The sequence below is a fragment of the Ochotona curzoniae genome, unplaced genomic scaffold (assembly GCF_017591425.1).
Source record: "Ochotona curzoniae isolate NIBS_2020 unplaced genomic scaffold, NIBS_Ocur_1.0 contig_2754, whole genome shotgun sequence".
Taxonomy (NCBI): Eukaryota; Metazoa; Chordata; class Mammalia; order Lagomorpha; family Ochotonidae; genus Ochotona; species Ochotona curzoniae.
Window position 1 is genome coordinate 30,777,022 of NW_024465582.1, and position 16,791 is coordinate 30,793,812.

Here is a 16,791-nt window from a genome sequence, read left to right on the forward strand (position 1 = left end):
AGGTATGTGTCAGCCACTGTCACAACACCCAGTACTTCATGGAACAATCCAAAATGCAGAGCCACACAGCGGATTTCTTCGCTTTCTTTAAAGATATCATCATGCCTTGTCTCTCAATGACAGGGACATCTGAGAATGAAACAAAAACAAAACAGCCAGCAGAAAGCTGACTTTGTCAAGCCTGGTTCCGAAACGGAAGTCATGAAGCGTGATGCCATTTCCGGGATGGAAAAGCAGAAGTTGCTCTAGACATTGTCTATCCTTTCTGTCTCCTTTAGAACGGATTCAACAGCCTGTTCCTTCTAAGATAGTGGCACTACAGATGGAGCGGTAACTATTTTTCAGGTTCTACTTGACTTTTTTCGAACAACTTCTTTTAGATCTACTTGAGCACTTTTATAAGGTTGAAAACTCTAGGGGCATCCAAAAACCTCTAAGGGCACACACAGGCACGTACACACACACACACACACACACTCACAGACAAAATCTAGTTAGTAATGATTGATTTATTATTATTGTTATTTACTGGAAGGCAGCATGAGAAAAAAAGTGTGTTGCCGCCATAAGATGACCCAAGACTTCAGGTCCAGAAGTCACAAACTTGGGATGTTTTTATTTGGCGCTTATAAACAGTCTCCAACGTCCTTGCTCTACCTCGCTGATGTAGTCGGACTCGTCCAGTGACTGCGCAAGTGGCACATTGCTTAGTCAACCCTTCATCGCTGCCCTCTGTCCCTGAGTCATAGCTGTTGCCTAGCCAGGCCAGGAGCAAACAGGTCTTGACCCCCGCAGCACAAACAGCACACCAGCACCGGATGCATGCAACAGTGGGCAGCCAAGACCTCCCCCAGTGCAGGGCGTCCTTCTGGAGGGATGCTGAGCCACACTGAGGCAGACCTTCCTTGCCACTTAGGGATGGACGCCCCCTCAAGGGATGGGACACCTGGTGCAGGTGTGGTCCTGCGAGGACTGACCGGGGCCAAGTCACCTCTGAAAGGCGAGAGTTGGGGTCACCCTTCAGAGACGACAAGGGCGGGGGGCTCATGATGTCAACGGCAGGTCCTGGCACACGCAATCCCCCTCCCCGACCCGGCGCTAGCTGTGGAAAGCAACGAGGCCCCGGCGGCGGTCCTTCGTCCATTCCAACAGCATCCATTCCGAGACACCAGGGGCCCACAAGGCAGCGGACCGCCGCTTCCCGCGTCTTCTAGGCCGCGCGCCGAAATCAAACGGGACGCCGGCTCGTCGGGGGGCGGGGGGCAGGGCCGGCCGAGCCGCCGCCCGTGCCCGGCGCTGGGCGGGGCCGCCGCGAGGCCCGGGCGGGGAGGAGGCCGCCGGCCAGGAGGACGCCGGCCAGGAGGACGCCGGAGGCGCGCTCTGCGCAGGCGCGCGGCGCCCCGCCTCCTCAGCGTCGGCTGCCGGCCGGCGCGCGCGGGCCCTCCCACTCTCTCCCCGCGCCGCCCGTCAGGCCCCGGCCCTCGCTTCACCCCCGACGCCCCGGCGCGCGCTCCCGCGCGTCCTGCCGCCGACCTGCAGGCCTCGGGGCCTCCGGCTGCCTCGGGCCGCGCCCGCCGCTCTTCGTCGCGGGGCTCCCCCCGCTCCTCGCGTCCACGCTGTCGCCAGGGCCGGCGCGGCCGCGGGCAACCGCTCCCCCTCCCGCACCTACCCCGCCCCCTCCCCGCCTTTTCCGCCCTCCCGGTCCCCTCCCTCGGCCCGCTGCCTCTGCTCCAGATGAGGTGATGGCAACGGCCAACTTCGGCAAGATCCAGATCGGCATTTACGTGGAGATCAAACGGAGCGATGGTGAGGCGCACGGCCGGCCCCGCTGGGCCCGGCCCCTGCCTTTGCGTGTGCGCCGAGCCGGAGCGGGGACGCGGGCGCCGGCCGCCTCATTGATTGCTCCGCGGGGCTGTGGGGGCGGGAAGGCGGCGGCCGCGGCGCTTTTGTGTGTGGCGTGTGCGGCGGGCGAGGCCGGCGTGGGGGCCGCCCGGGCACCGCTGCAGTGCGCGGCGGGTGGGGGGCAAGGCCGGCCGGGGTGTCGCGGGCTGCCCGGCCTTTCCATGGGGGGGCTCCGGGCGGGCGCCCCGGGCTGCTCCCAGCATCTCCATCCTCCCCAGGGACGTGAGCCCGGGAGGGAGCCGGCTTCGTGAAGGATAAGCCTGCCTCGCGCGCTGCGCCCTGGCTTCTTCCTTTGACCTGGCGGGGTTGGGTGTGTGTGTGTGTATGTGTGTGTGTGTGTGTGTGTGGCGGTGGTGGTGGGGTGGGGGAGCGGAGATTTGGGGGTTTAGGGAGCCGGCCACCGAGCGCCGGCGAGGGCCGATCCGACCCGGTGGGTCTACACTGGAGACTGGTTGCCAGGCCTCTGAGGCTTTTCGCGGTTGTGCACGCTCGCTGCCTTTTTTTTTCTTTTTCTTTCTTTTTTTTTTCTTTCTTTCTTGGGAGAAGGATAGAGAGAATGTCGCGCTGGGCCATGAATCGGGGTGGGGAGAAATAGCTGATCAGCCGCTCCAAGGTGACGGTTCTGAGATGGTCAGGGCGCCGCGCGCAACCGCTGGGTGGGGGGTGGGTGCCGGATGTTGGTATTTTCACACCCAGGGTAGAGGTGGCTGAGAAAAGTGTAAGGCAAGGTGCTGGCACGAGCCTGGCTGGGATTTTTCCCTCCCCTTGTATTATTTTTCAGAGCCTTAGGCTTATGTATTTTTCTCGTTGCTTCCTCTGGAGGAAAATGTTTTATGTCATTCACTTGGGGTGTGGGGTGAGATAAGCTTGCCAGCTTTGGACATCATTTATGCTGTAAATGAGAAAACGCTTAGATGGAGGTTCCCCCTCCCCCCCTTCAATATGAACACCAGTGGAGATGCGTAGGATTTAGCATCCGGAGGCCTTCTTGACCTCCATCCCTTTTATATCCATTCCTTTTTTTCATGGCTCTTAGCTTGGTCAGTAGTAACATTCCAACCACATTCATGCCCTCTCAGTTTTGACCAGGTCTGAGCAAGTTGTATGAAGCTCTGCTGACTTTCCACGTTGGCTGTTCGACCCACTGGGAGACCCCGCTGTGCTAATGATTCTTTTCTATTTGAGGTCACTTGTGGTAAGAACCAGAGCAGCAATACCTATGTGTGAAGAAATAAGGCGTACTGTCTAGAGGTGTAGAACTTAACAGTGACACGAGTGGAAAAGACAGCTCTTTTACTTGGGTTTGGAGTTCTTTCATATTTTTTCGCTTCAGATCACTGCCAGCTCTATTTCATCTTTAGGCCAATTCTTTTTACTAACAAATGATTTGCCTATTTTTCAAATTGTAGGTACGTAAGATACACATTTTTACATCCTTAAGTTTAGTGTCGCATTCAGGAGGTTTCTTTGTTTTGATTTTTGCTGGACGTGAAGCACTTTTGGTTCTTGGGGAGGGTTCTAGAATATAGATTTCTTAAAAATTTTTATTTGAAAGGCAGGGTTACACAGAGAGAAGGAGAGAGAGAGAGTAAAAAGCCTACTATCCACTGTTTCACTCCCAAAATGGATGCAGCAGCCTGAGCTGAGCCAGTTGTTAGCCAGGAGGAGCCAGGTTCTTCCTGCTCTCCCGTGTGGGTGCAGGGATCCAAGGAAGCCATCCTTCACTGCTTTCTTGGGGCATAAACAGGGAGCTGGATCAGAAGTGGAGCAGCCAGGACATGAACAGGTACCCGTATGGGCGCTGAAACAGAGGTTTAGCCTTCTATGCCACAGAGCCAGCCCCCTAGGATATAGGTTTCTGATAATCTTTCAGCCTTCACATACGAAAGTTTTATATATATATATTTTAAGTTTTTAAACATTTATTTTTATTGAAAAGGCAGATCTATAGAGAGGAGAGACAGAGAAAGATCTTCCATCTGCTGGTTCACTCCCTAAGTGGCCATGATGGCTGGAGCTGAGTTGATTTGGAGCCAGGAGCTTCTTCTGGGTCTCCCACACAGGTGCAGGGTGCCAAGGCCTTGGGCCATGCTCTGCTGCTTTCCCAGGCCACAAGCAAGATGGGAAGTAGAGCAGTTGGGACATGAACAGGCCCCCATATGGTATCCGGTGTTTGCAAGAGAGGATTATCCAGTTGAGCCATTGTGCTGGGCCCAGTTTTATGTTCATATGTAAGCGAGAGTTGAAACCACATTTTTTGGGAAAGAACATACACATTTTGAAAGTATTTTCCCGTAAGAAATGGACATCACTCTATTGAGTATTATCCTAACATACAGGCTTAGAAATATGTCTTGGATGCTGGATGGAGTTAATGGAAGGCAAATAGTATGTGGAGGACTTAAAAAGAAGGAGATGATCATTAGCTAGGACGAGGGTGTTTCACAGTAAAAATTAAAATTTAGGAGACTTTCCTTGGCCTTTACTTTCAAAAGGCTGTCTCACTTCCTCCCACTCCCATAACAGACTTGTGTTAGATAAAACACCAGTGGTTTTTGTTGCAGAAATACGCTTCGTAGTTGGGTGAACACTGATGTAATGTTTGAGGCAGTGAAAGTCACACTGAGCGAAAAGGATTGCTACTTATCGGTCACTTGATGTTTTTGCTCCTTGGCAGTGATCCTTGGGTCTGTTTCATGCCACACTTTTCCCATCAGTAATGCTCATATATTAATAAAATAGATTCTAAGGGTGAACAGGTGAGCCAAAATGGTGAGCTTATCCTGTCTTTCAAGACACTGGTGGAAAACAAAAAACACCCTGATAAATGTTCAGTGATTGCTAAATCAAATGGCCTGTTAGCCTCCAAATCCCTAAGTCATTCTGCATCACTGATGAGACAGCATATTTCCTTAAGTTAGCACTTGGGTCCATGACGCTTCTGTTATGTTTTCCAGCTGCACTGGGGACAAGGGGCTTCTAGGGAATTCAGTGGAACAGTGTTCAGCTCCCCACATCCCACTTCAACCAAAGCCAAGGTATTACAGAATTAAAATATTTTAGCTAGTAAATTCTTTTCTTTTTTTTTTTTTTTAAGATTTATTTATTTTATTGGAAAGTCAGAACTACAGAGAGGAGAGACAGAAAGCTCTTTCATCCGCTGATTCACTCCCTAAATGCCTACAACAGCTAGTGCTGGGCTAATCCAAAGCCAGGAGCTTCTTCCAGGTCTTCTACACAGGCCCAAGGTCCCAAGGCTTTGGGCCATCCTTGACTACTTTCCCAGGCTACAAGCAGGGAGCTGGAAGGGAAGTGGAGCAGCCAGGAAACGAATCAGCGTCCATATGGAATCCCAGCACACACAGGGCCAGAACTTTAGCTGCTATTGTGCCGGGCCCAGCTAGTAGATTCTTAAGTTACCGAAGGACCACAATGACCAGAGCTGGGCTGGGTTGAAGCCAAGAGCTTCTTCTAGAACTCCCACAAGTACAGGGACTCAAGGATTTGAACCATTTCTGCTGCTTTCCCAGACACATATTGTAGGAAGCTGGATCAGAAGTGGGACAACTGAGACTTACACCAGTACCCATGTGGTATGCTCATGCCAAAGGCAGAGGCTTTCCCCTCTGTGCCATGGTGCTGGCCCTTGCATATAATTTTAGAGTGAGTCTTCACTACTGGTTTTTGTTTGTTTGTTTTAAAATTTATTTATTTATTAGAAAGACAGAGGGAGAGATCTTCCATTTGCTGACTTCCCAAAAACCCACAATGACAAGGGATAAGTACAAAAAAGATCACACTGGACACAAATGTGTTATGTTTAGGAGGAGTCTTTATTGGCCAAGCTTGTTGGAAGCAGCTCCTGTTGCACTCCCGGAGCCACTGAGCAGGGCTCAGTGGAATAAGCTTTTTTTTTTTAAAGATTTTTTATTTTTATGGGGAAGTCAGATATATAGAGAGGAGGAGAGACAGAGAGGAAGATCTTCCAACTGCTGATTCACTCCCCAAGTGGCTACAACTGCTAGAACTGAGCGAATCCGAAGCCAGGAGCTAGGAGCTTCCCTGGGGTCCCCCATCTAGGTACACAGGTACAGGGTTCCAAGGCCTTGGGCTGTCCTTGATTATCTTTCCAACCCACAAGCAGGGATTTGGATGGGAAGCAGGGCCAAGTCAGGGGTTTTTAAGCCCTCATCCTCCAGTCAGATTTAGAGCAGTGTGGACAGTTTCCACATTCAATTAAGTAAGTGGCAGGAGGCAGGAAGGGAGCTACTGGAGCCCAAAGTTTTCCTGTAGTTAATTAATCTAAAGTAGTGCCAGAGGGACCAGGTAGGAGGAGCCTCTGAAACTATTTCCATGCTGTCAGTCAATTTGAATGATGGGGAGGTGGAAGAGAGGAGCCTCTGGAGCTGGTTTCGCACATTCAGTAAACTTAAATGGTGCGAGAGGAGATAGGAAGGGTGGGGGCAGAACCCCCATTTCTGCACTTTCCATGCTGTCAACTAACCTGACAAGTGGGTGCTAACTGGCTGTACCTCATCACAAGGCCAAAGCCAGGAACTTCGTCTGGGTCTCCTCTGTGGCTTCAGGGGCCCAAATACTTGGACCATCCTCCACCACTTTTCCAGGCATGTTAGAGGAAGCTGAGTTAGAAGTGAAACAGCCTGTATCTTGGAGTGTTGTCTGCATGAGACGTTGGCATTGCAGGCAGTGGCTTAACCCTGCTTCTCTGCAATCATGGCCCTGTTTTTGTTTGTTTGTTTGTTTTTGAATTTCATTTTTTATTTTTGATGATGTTTACATAGTTTACCAGGGTGGAAAGGGTTGAAGGGAGTATTCCAAATCTTCCCCCTCTTCCTCCTATATCTGGGGGAAATTAGGAGAGAAACCACATCCAGTCTCCCAAATGCCCACCTCAGTACCTGGGGATGGGGAACAGCCACCCGATGCCATCCCAGGGTCCCCAGTGTGGGGGTCTGCTCTGAGGGCTTCATTCGAGTGATTTTGATAGTTCTGAAATACTGTCAATCTCGCCAGTTCAAGTATGAGGTATTCCAAGTGCCTCTGCTGACAGTCCACCCCAGAGTCTCCACTTACCGATATTTAGTGTCAGTACTTGGCTGGGGCAGTTGACTGACACAGTCCACCCCAGAGTCTCCATTTGTCTAGATGTTTACTGTCAGTGCTTGGCTGGGGCAGTTGAGCAATTTGTTCTGCTCTGCTTCCTCTGTTATGGTACCAGATGTCCTCTACAGGCCCCAGTGGACTGCCGTATCCTTTATATGTGACTGGGAATGTTGTCCACTGCTCCATCTTAGCCACTGAAGAGGCTCAGCACTGACACATGCACTGCACACTCAGAGCACAGATCCTTCAGTTTTCCCCAGGGTTGGAGTTCTGAGTCCACTGGTTCAGTTGGGGGAATCCCCACAGAAACCTTGTCCGCGTTCACTGCTCCCGCTGATGAGTATGAGAACTTGGACCAACGGCAGACCAGGCTAGGCAGGGCTACAGCTCCTGTTGGCCTCTATGTGAGCTGGGTTGGGGGAGAGCCAGGTGGGCTAAGCAGCCATATCCACTGATGTAAGCATAACCCAAAGTAGGTGCAGGCTAGCTGGGCTTTGCTGCCCAGCCACACTTTATCCACACCCAGATATAGCTCTCATGTGGTTCAGCAAATGTCAGGACCTAGCCCAGCCCTTCCTACACCCATCCTGACACTCACAAGCACCAGTGGGCAGTGGAGTCTAGCCCAGTCCCACGTACCCTAGATTCAGTCCACTCCCATGCATAGGAATACTGCAGTCATGTCCAGCCCAGAACGCCACCCCCATTCTGGTTCTTGCACTCACCACTGGGAATTGCAACCCAATCGGGGTGTCCGCTTAGATCCCCAAAAAGGCTTATTCCCAGCCCCAGATTCTGCACGTCCCAGTGGTCGTTCTGACCCAACTCGACATAGTCCATTACCCATCTTGACTTTTGCCATCTAATGCTGCAGCTTGACCTATCCCAGGCTGCCCTAGTCCCAGCTCTTATTGGTGGGTGACGCAGCCCAGCCCTGACCAGCCTTCTCCCATTCCTGGCTGATGCAAAGTATTAAGAGTGATGGCCTAGCCCAGTATGACCCACATTCCAGCTTGGCTCCTGCACATGTCGGAGAGTTAAGGTCAGTTTGGTCCTGACTGGCCTGCCCCTCTCCAAAACCAGCACACACACTAGCCAATGGGTGGAGCTACCTTGCCTCACCTGACCAACACTGAGGCCTGAATCACATGCTCACCATTGGAAGCTTTAGCCCACCAGGGGAGTTTTCTAAATTCCCCCATCAGGCCCACTCTCAGACCCAGACCTCATATGTGCCAGTGGGTAGTAGGCCCTTACCGACATAGTTTGCCTTCTCCGAGCTGGTGGATGTTGTGACCCAGCACCCCCAAACCCCCCCCACACACACCCTTGGATGCACCTGTGGATACGGCAGCCTGGACTTGGCTGGCCTATTGCCAACCCTGGCATCTATGAGTGTGTGTGTGGTAGGAGGGGTTCCATGGCCATCTCTATCTCAGCCTGTCGCCACCCCCAGCTCTTAAGCAAACCAGCAGAAATTGCAGTTTGTGGGGGTGGGCCCGCATATCCCCCACAGAATCTGTCCTCAGGCCTTATTCTCTCACGTGCTGGTTAGTGTCATGGCCCTGTTCCTACTCTCACTGGTGAGTACTGTGATCTAGCCCTGCCAGGCAGGTCCTCTGCCCTAGCTTTAGTATGCATTGGTGAGTGGTGGTTGGCTGTGATCCATACTAACTAGCCCAGCTGAGATCTCTCATGTGGGCTGGTACATCTGTCTGATCCATTGAAGTCCTGTGGCTTCTACCCTCCATACCACTTGGTCTCAGCCCCGTTGCTTACCTGCAAGTATATAGTGGCCTTGTCTATGGAAGTCCCTCAGAAGTCATTCCTCACCTGCAACACATTCCCTCGGTGGCCTTCCCTCGCACAAGTCTCCTTACTTCCTTTCCTAATCAATCCATGGACCACGCCTGTGAGGAAAGTCCCCAGACTCGCTCCGCCTGCATGGACGCCAGGCCCCCAGTCTCCTTACGCCTTGGCCAGCAGCATCCCCCAGATCCCCCACAAGTCTGCACCCCCGAGTCCTGCTCAAACGCAGGGCCAAACTCAGGCCACATGGCGGCTACTCCCACCATGTAACACAGGCCCAGGCTGGTTTTGGGTATTGAAACATTTTAATTAATGATTGTGTAGTAAAATCCCATCTGTCTGTAAATGTCAGGAAGTATGGGAGTAAGGGAAGAGTTCTGTTATTTTGGTTCCATTCACCTTTCTACAGCCTGAGCAAGATGCAGAAAAATACTTCTTGCTCTTGGAAAAGGCATGAAAGAGCAGTGTTATGGAGCCTTATTGGAATGGTCTCTGGTAAAAAAGTGATAGGGTTTTTGGGTCTCAAAATACCGAATTGTAGGAGGAAGATATTGTTCAGTTAAAGTTGATGAAGGGGTTGTGTTCATTGAAGCTGTGAAATCCAGAGGAAGCTGAAGATTTCAAGCTAACAGCAGGAATCTTGCAGCTCATGGGAGACAGTCTTTAGAAAATACTTTTAAATGGCCTAATGCCTTATATACTTTGTGACTTTATTATTCTGCTAGTTCAACTTTATATGTCATTGTTTAGGTAACAAAAATGAATTACATGGCAATACAGTCGTTTTTGAGTTACAGGTATGTAACTGGGGTCTGGCATGATGGCTCCATTGGCTGATCCTCCCCTTGTAAACACCAGGATCCCATATGGGCTCCTATTCATATCGCTGCAGCCCCACTTCCCATCCAGCTCCCTACTTGTGGCCTGGGAAAGCAGTGGAGGACGGCCCAGAGCCTTGGGACCCTGCACCCTTGTGGGAGACCTGGAAGAAGCTCCTGTCTTCAGATCAGCTCAACTCTGGCCATTGCACCCATATGGGGAGTGACCCAACAGATGGATGATCTTTCTTTTTGTCTCTACTGTCTGTAAATTTGCATGTCCAGTAAAAATAAATAAATATTTGAAATAAAAAGTAGGTGTGGAACTGATATGGGGTAGGGTGAAGTGGGACTTTGTGGTTCATCATTTCCTTCTGCATGGTGACTAGAACACTAATGGTCCCGTGTGCGTGGCTTTCCAAGTGCAGTTGAAATGTTGAATTCTCACAGGAAGCCTGTGAAGTGGGCAGAGTAGGAGAGTGGCAGATTTCATTATTTTGCCGGTGAAGAATTTGAGGATAGATTGCTTGCTAAGATCATGTTGTTAATAAATGATAAAACCAGGCAGAAGCCTAGATTCATTCATTCCTGTCTCTATAAATGCTGGCAAATGATTGTAAATTACTATGGTAAAAAGTTGTGTACTCCATGTATTTTGATGATTTTAAAATAAGATATGTATTTATTTAAAAGGCAGGTGAAAGAGAGAGGATTGTTGTGCCTTTTACTCCCCAAATGACCACAACGGCCATTTTGGGGCCAGACCCAAGCCAGGAACCAGGAACTTGGGTCATCCTCCTCAGTTTGTTTTATGTGTTGTAGAAGCTGCTAGATCAGTTAGCTGAGAGCTAGTTAACCCTAGGTATGAATGTAAGAAAGTTTAGAACATAATGGGGGATCCAGACCCATTCCTTCTAGTGGAAGTATGCTTGTTGGGGCCAGAAGGATGGACTAACAGGCTAGTCCTTTGCCTATTATTCCTGGGAAATCTGAAAGAAGCTCCTGGTCCCCAGCTGTCGATCAACCCAGCTCTGACCCTTGTGACCGTTTGAGGAGGGAACCATTAATTATTTGACAGGCAGTGTTATAAAAGAAAGGGAAGGAATGGAGGGAGAGGTCCTCTATCTACTGGTTTACTCCCAAAATGACCGTAACAGCTTGGCTGGGCCAGGCTAAAGCCAGGAGCCAGGTACTCCATCCAGGTCTCCCATACGCATGCAGGGATCTGAGAGTTAAGCAGTCTTAAGCTGCTTTCCCGGGCTTGTTAACAGGGAGCTAGAGCAGAAGTGCAGCACCCAGGCCTTGGACCAGCGTTCATATCGTATGCTGGTGTTGCAGACGACAGCATAACATGCTGTATTACGGTGCCCATTCCAGCGCTTACTTACAAAGTAGCTTAGGTTCAGATACTCAGTTTAATTTTAAGAACTTCTGTTATATAGCTTAAAATAATTTTTTCAGGTGTGTGTTTTGAGGGACCTGGCATGATGTCTCAGTGAGTAAGTCCTCACCTTGCAGGCACCAGGATCCTATACAGACACGGTTCATGTACTGTCTGCTCTCCTTCCCATCCAGCTCCCTGCTTGTGGCCTAGAAAAGCAGTAGAGGATGTCCCAAAGCCTTGGGACCCTGCATGGGAAACCCAGAAGAAGCTCCTGGCTCTTGGCTTCAGAGGGACTGAGCTCTGGCCATTGTGGTCATTTGGGGAATGAACCAATGAATGGAAGATCTTTCTCTCTGTCTCACCTTCTCTGTAAATCTGACTTTCCAATAAAAGTAAATAAATCTTTTAAAAAAGACGTTGTTGAGATCATTTTTAGGTTCAGAGCAGACGTAACTTTTTTGTTTTGTTTGTTTTTTTAAAGATTTATTTTTTATTATTTTTATTGGAAAGGCGGATATACAGAGAGGAGAGACAGAGAGGAAGATCTTCCGTCCGATGATTCACTCCCCAAGTGAGCACAACGGCCGATACTATGCCGATCCAAAGCCAGGAGCCTCTTCCAGGTCTCCCACGTGGGTGCAGGTTCCCAAAGCTTTGGGCTGTCCTCAACTGCTTTCCCAGGCCACAGGCAGGGAGCTGGAAGGGAAGCGGGACCGCCAGGATAGAACCGGCACCCATATGGGATCCCGGGCGTGCAAGGTGAGGACCTTAACCACTTGCGCCACTGCGCCGGGCCCTTGTTTGTTTGTTTGTTTGTTTGTTTGTCTAAAGATTTATTTTTATTATTTTTTCATTGGAAAGGCGGATGTACAGAGAGGAGAGACAGAGAGGAAGATCTTCCGTCCGATGATTCACTCCCCAAGTGAGCCCAACGGGCCGATACTATGCCGATCCGAAGCCAGGAGCCTCTTCCGGGTCTCCCACGCGGGTGCAGGTTCCCAAAGCTTTGGGCCGTCCTCAACTGCTTTCCCAGGCCACAGGCAGGGAGCTGGAAGGGAAGCAGGGCCGCCAGGATAGAACCGGCGCCCATATGGGATCCCGGGCGTGCAAGGTGAGGACCTTAACCACTTGCGCCACTGCGCCGGGCCCTTGTTTGTTTTTTTAAAGACAGATCTATTTATTTTTATTGGAAAGACATGTCAGTTTCACAGAGCGGAGAGACAGAAAGCTGCTCTATCTCTCCTTCACTCCCCAAACAATGTCACTGCTGGAGTTGAGTCAATCCAAAGCCAGGAGCCAGGAGCTTCTTCTGGGTCTCCCACACGGCTATGAGTTCCAAGGCTTTAGGTCATCCTCGTCTGCTTTCCTAGGCAGGGAGCTGGATGAAAAGTGGAACATGTGGGATATGAATTGGTGCCAATACAGGATCCCACCATGTTCAAGATGAGGATTTAGCCACTAGACCTTCACGCCAGTGTAAAAAGTAAGACATAGTTTTTAAACCTTGCTGGTCCAGTTGTGTGGCAGATACTATTTAGATTGCCCTTCTGTCCACATGTCAACCTTTGGTCAACATGATGTTACATTATACTGAATCCTTATCTAAAAATCTGAAACCCTAGGAGCCAATATCTAAAACTTTTGAATGCTGACTCAGTGTCACAAGAGGGAAATTCTATTCCTGGCTTCAAAGGAAAAGTGTCAAATCATATAATAGGAATACTGTATGTTACCTTTAGACTATGTTCCTAGGATATTTCGGAACCATAGGTGATTTTTGTATGTATACTTGGATATGAACTTTAGGTCTCATCCCCCCAAAATGTGTATTTGCCAAATGTGTGTATATTGTGTCTTGTTTGATTTTCCTGAGAGTCTGTGAGGTACCCGGTTTATAGCAGAGGAACCTGATGCCCAGAGCGTGTAAACTGTGCTGCCAGGTGTTCACGAGGGGTCAAGGCTGCTGCACTTGATCATGGTCGAGGCATTGGCCAAGACTGGGTGGCTGAGTGTATTTTAGGGGTGTGATATAGTACAGTCAGAGGACATATTGCATAAATGGAGTTTCAGGAGTTCTAATCCTAGACTGAGTAGGGTTAGTGTGATGGCTTACATACTGGGCTCTCATCATCACTTAGAAGGCTTTAGAAAAAAAAAAAAACCCGTTGAGCCTTTTGCCTAGAGTTTCCGGGTGTTTTGTTTTGTTTTGTTTTGTTTTGTTTGAGTCTGTTGTGGAGCCCAGGCTCTAGCATTTTGTGTGTGTGTCACACACTGACGATTTCATTGTTCATCTAAGGTTGGGCTACATTATTTTAATGGAACATTCTAATATGATAAGGCTTCCTGGATAATGATGTTTAAATGGGTGAAGAAGGTGAACACATGATTGCCTGAGGGAAGAGAGGCATTCCAGGCCTGTGGTCACTTGGGCATCCTGTATTAGGTGCCCATATGTCCCCTGGGAGGCAGCAACTGATAACTTTTAAGGAGCTGGGTTTCTGCTGTCCACATGGGCGACTTGGATTGAGTTCCAGGCTGTTGGTTTTAGTCTTAACCTACCCCTGACCATTGCAGGCATTTAGGGAATAAAATAGCTGACAGAATATGTGTGTGTGCGCATGTGTGTGTGTGCATGTGCGTGTGTGTTTGAGTGATATGTTACACTGCCTTTCAAGTAAAATAAAACTAAGAAAACACAGATGGAAGGATAGCATATGAGGAACGCAGGACAATGTGGGACACTTTGTTACAGGCTTGGAAACGAAGATAGGGATCGTGGAATTAATTTCTAGGACACTTGGAAACTACTGTAGGACTTAATCTCTTAAGAGCAGTAACAGGAGTCAGCCAGTGATTAGTGATAGATTAGGCTAGAGGGGTAGTGGCCCTGGAAACGAGAGCTAAATGTGGGTGTGATTGCATCCGTCTAGGCGGGTGAGGAGTAGTCAAGAACAGGTGAGATTTAGAACGTTGGGAGGTGTTATACAGCAGTGTATTAATAGTGTCACTTAAAGGATGGATAAGTTAAAACAAATGGACTTCACATTGGAGGAGTCTTTGAGTCTAGGTGATAAAATCTCTTCATTTGTGTTTAATCAAGTTAATCCTACCCATGAACACAGCATAGAGAACCTGAGAGCATGTGTACAGTGTAGCATCAAAGGGAACATCCAGTCTGGCCAGCTTATCATTTTTGCCACTGGTATCTGGAAATTGAGTGAGTTGAAGATCTGGAACGCCATCAATAAATGTTTCTAAGCAGCAGGAATTTACTTGGGCTGTAACTGGCCGCTTTGCTATCGCCCTAAGACTGAGCCAAGACCTTCTCAGAATGCCTAGAAGATGATGGGAGGGAAACGTGAATCCTTAAAGAACATGGCTTCAACTGTAAAGGATGGAGTGTTTTGATTCTTGTAATGCAGCTGCTTCATCCTTATATCTTCTCTACTCTCTGTTTTGGTCTATTTTTTTGTGATGGCATTTGAGTTTTCTCATCCCAGGTATTCTGAATGCCCATCTTCACTTCCCGCAGAGGACCGAGGCAAGGTGGTGGTCACCTTAGGGGTCAGGGAGGCTGTGCCGGGGGTGAGCCCAGTCCGCTGGATCAGTCACTGCCCCTGCCACACCCACTGCCAGTCCGGCTGCAGCGGCCGAGGTTGGAGAAGCAGTGCCATCCCCTATGGATAACAGGTTTCTGAGCCTGGACTCTCCCACTTACTTCCTGTAGAGAAGAATGGGCTGATGCTGATCGGATACCACAGAATGATGTAACCAGTCCAGTTGTCTAGATCATCTGTAGTGGAACATCTCCCTGCTGATGTACCCAGGAAAGCAGTGGGTGATGCCCTGTGTGGGAGCTCCTGGCTCCTGGATTCAGCCTGGTCCAGCTCCAGCCATTGTGGTCATGTGGTCAGTGTACACAGTGGGCGGAAGATCTCACTGTCTTCCCCTCTCTCTGTGTGACTCTGCCTTTCAAATGAGTAAAGCTTAAAGAGAAATTTACAACTATGCTGCAAATTAGCTGACATATTTTTTTCTAATGGAAATCTAAATTTTAAAAAGAGTTCTGAATGCTGTCTCAATGCTCTGAACTGCTTTTCTCGATTTAGGACCTAAGAGGTCAGGGGCTGGCTTTGTGGCGCAGCAAATTAAGCTGCTGCCGGCAGTGTCAGCATCCCACACGAGCACCAGTCTATGTCCCAGCTGCTGCACTTCTAATCCAGCTCCCTGACAGTAAGCCTGGGAGAGCAGGGGAGGATATCCAAGCACACGGGCTCATGCCGCTATGGCCGGGACGTGGATGGAGTTCTGGACGCCTGGCTTCAGTCTGGCCCAGCCCTGGATAGTATAGATATTGAGGAGTAAACCAGTGGATGAAGCATCTCTGTCTCTATCACCTGCCTTTCCTAAGGGGAGGAGGGGAAAGGAACAAATAAGGGGCAGGATTTGTGGCTCTCAGACCATTTCGCCCCATGGAAACATCAATTCTAGTCCCCTGCTCCTTACCTAACAATCCAGTTTCCTGCTGATGGTCCTGGAAGGCAGCAAATGACAGGCCCCAGGACTTGGATCTCTGCCACCCTTGTGGGAGAGCCAGTGGAATCCTTGGTTTCTGCCCGACTCAGCCCTGGCTGCTGCAGTCATCTGAGGAGTGGGCCAGCAGGTGGAAGGTCTCTGTCTCTGCCTCTTTGTATTCTCCCTTTCAAATAAATAATACATCTTTTTCCCATTTTTTCTTTATTTTGACAATCTTTATGTAGTTAATTATGGCACAAAGGTTCAAGGGCTACAGGCAAGTGGGTAAGACTATTATTTCCACATTATTTTTTTTTCCTGTATCTGAGGTAAAGGGGGAGATAAAGGGAGAAGCCCACCCATCCCAGGTCCCAGATGTAGGGATTACTCCGAGGGTCTTGCTCAAGTGGTTTTGATAGTTCAACAGTTCTGAATTACTGCCGATCTCATCACTCCAAGCACGATGAGTTCGCTGCAGAATCCACTGATTGACATAGTCCACCTTAGCGTCTCCATTTGCCCAGTTTTTCACTGCCAGCATATGGCTGGGGCAGTGGGTTGATGTGTTCTGTCCTCTGTTGTGGTGCCAGGCATCCTCTGCAGGTTCCGATAGACTGCCATATCCTCCATGTGCAGCTGGATATGCATCTTTTTAAAAAATTAATATGCAAGGGATTAAAAAGAGCACAGAGGATTTGTGGGCAGTTTAATTATTCTCCATGATATTTATAAATGCATGTCATACAGTGGCCAAAACCATAGATGGTACAGCATAAAGAGTGAACCATAAACTAAACTGTGGACTTTGGTCGTAACAACGTGTCGTAGGTTCATCTGTTGTAACAGGTGTACATGGTATAAATATTTACTGCTAGAGGCTCTGTGTAAATGGAGGAAAGAGGAATATGGAAATCTCTGTGCCTTCCTCTTGGTAGGATATGAAAACATTAAGTAAAAATCAAGTCCACCCTGAAATAGGATTGGTATTTTTTAAGAGTTTTAGGAATCGGGCCCGACAGCATGGCCTAGTGGCTATAGTCCTGGCCTTGAATGCGCCGGGATCCCATTTGGGTGCCAGTTCTACTCCCAGCAGCTCCACTTCCCATCCAGCTCCCTGCCTGTGGCCTGGGAAAGCAGTCGAGGACAGCCCAAAGCCTTGGGACCTTGCACCCGTGTGGGAGACCTGGAAGAGGTTCGTGGCTCCTGGCTCCGGATCGGTGCAGCACTGGCCGTTTCGGT

General features: G+C 49.4%; 1 protein-coding gene across 7 annotated transcripts in view; it reads left to right on the top strand.

The window, feature by feature from the left end:
• Window positions 1-1,678: 1,678 nt before the first annotated feature.
• Window positions 1,679-16,791, top strand: part of KIF2A (kinesin family member 2A) — a 62,876-nt gene continuing 47,763 nt past the window's right edge. For 3 of the 7 annotated variants that reach the window (XM_040977589.1, XM_040977590.1, XM_040977593.1), the window contains exon 1: window positions 1,684-1,806. In XM_040977589.1, the coding sequence (XP_040833523.1) occupies window positions 1,743-1,806 (64 nt within the window). In that variant the 5' untranslated portion in view covers window positions 1,684-1,742. Of the gene's footprint in view, window positions 1,807-16,791 lie in introns of all 7 variants that reach the window. The other 4 variants (XM_040977587.1, XM_040977588.1, XM_040977592.1 and 1 more) reach the window with 3 other exon arrangements.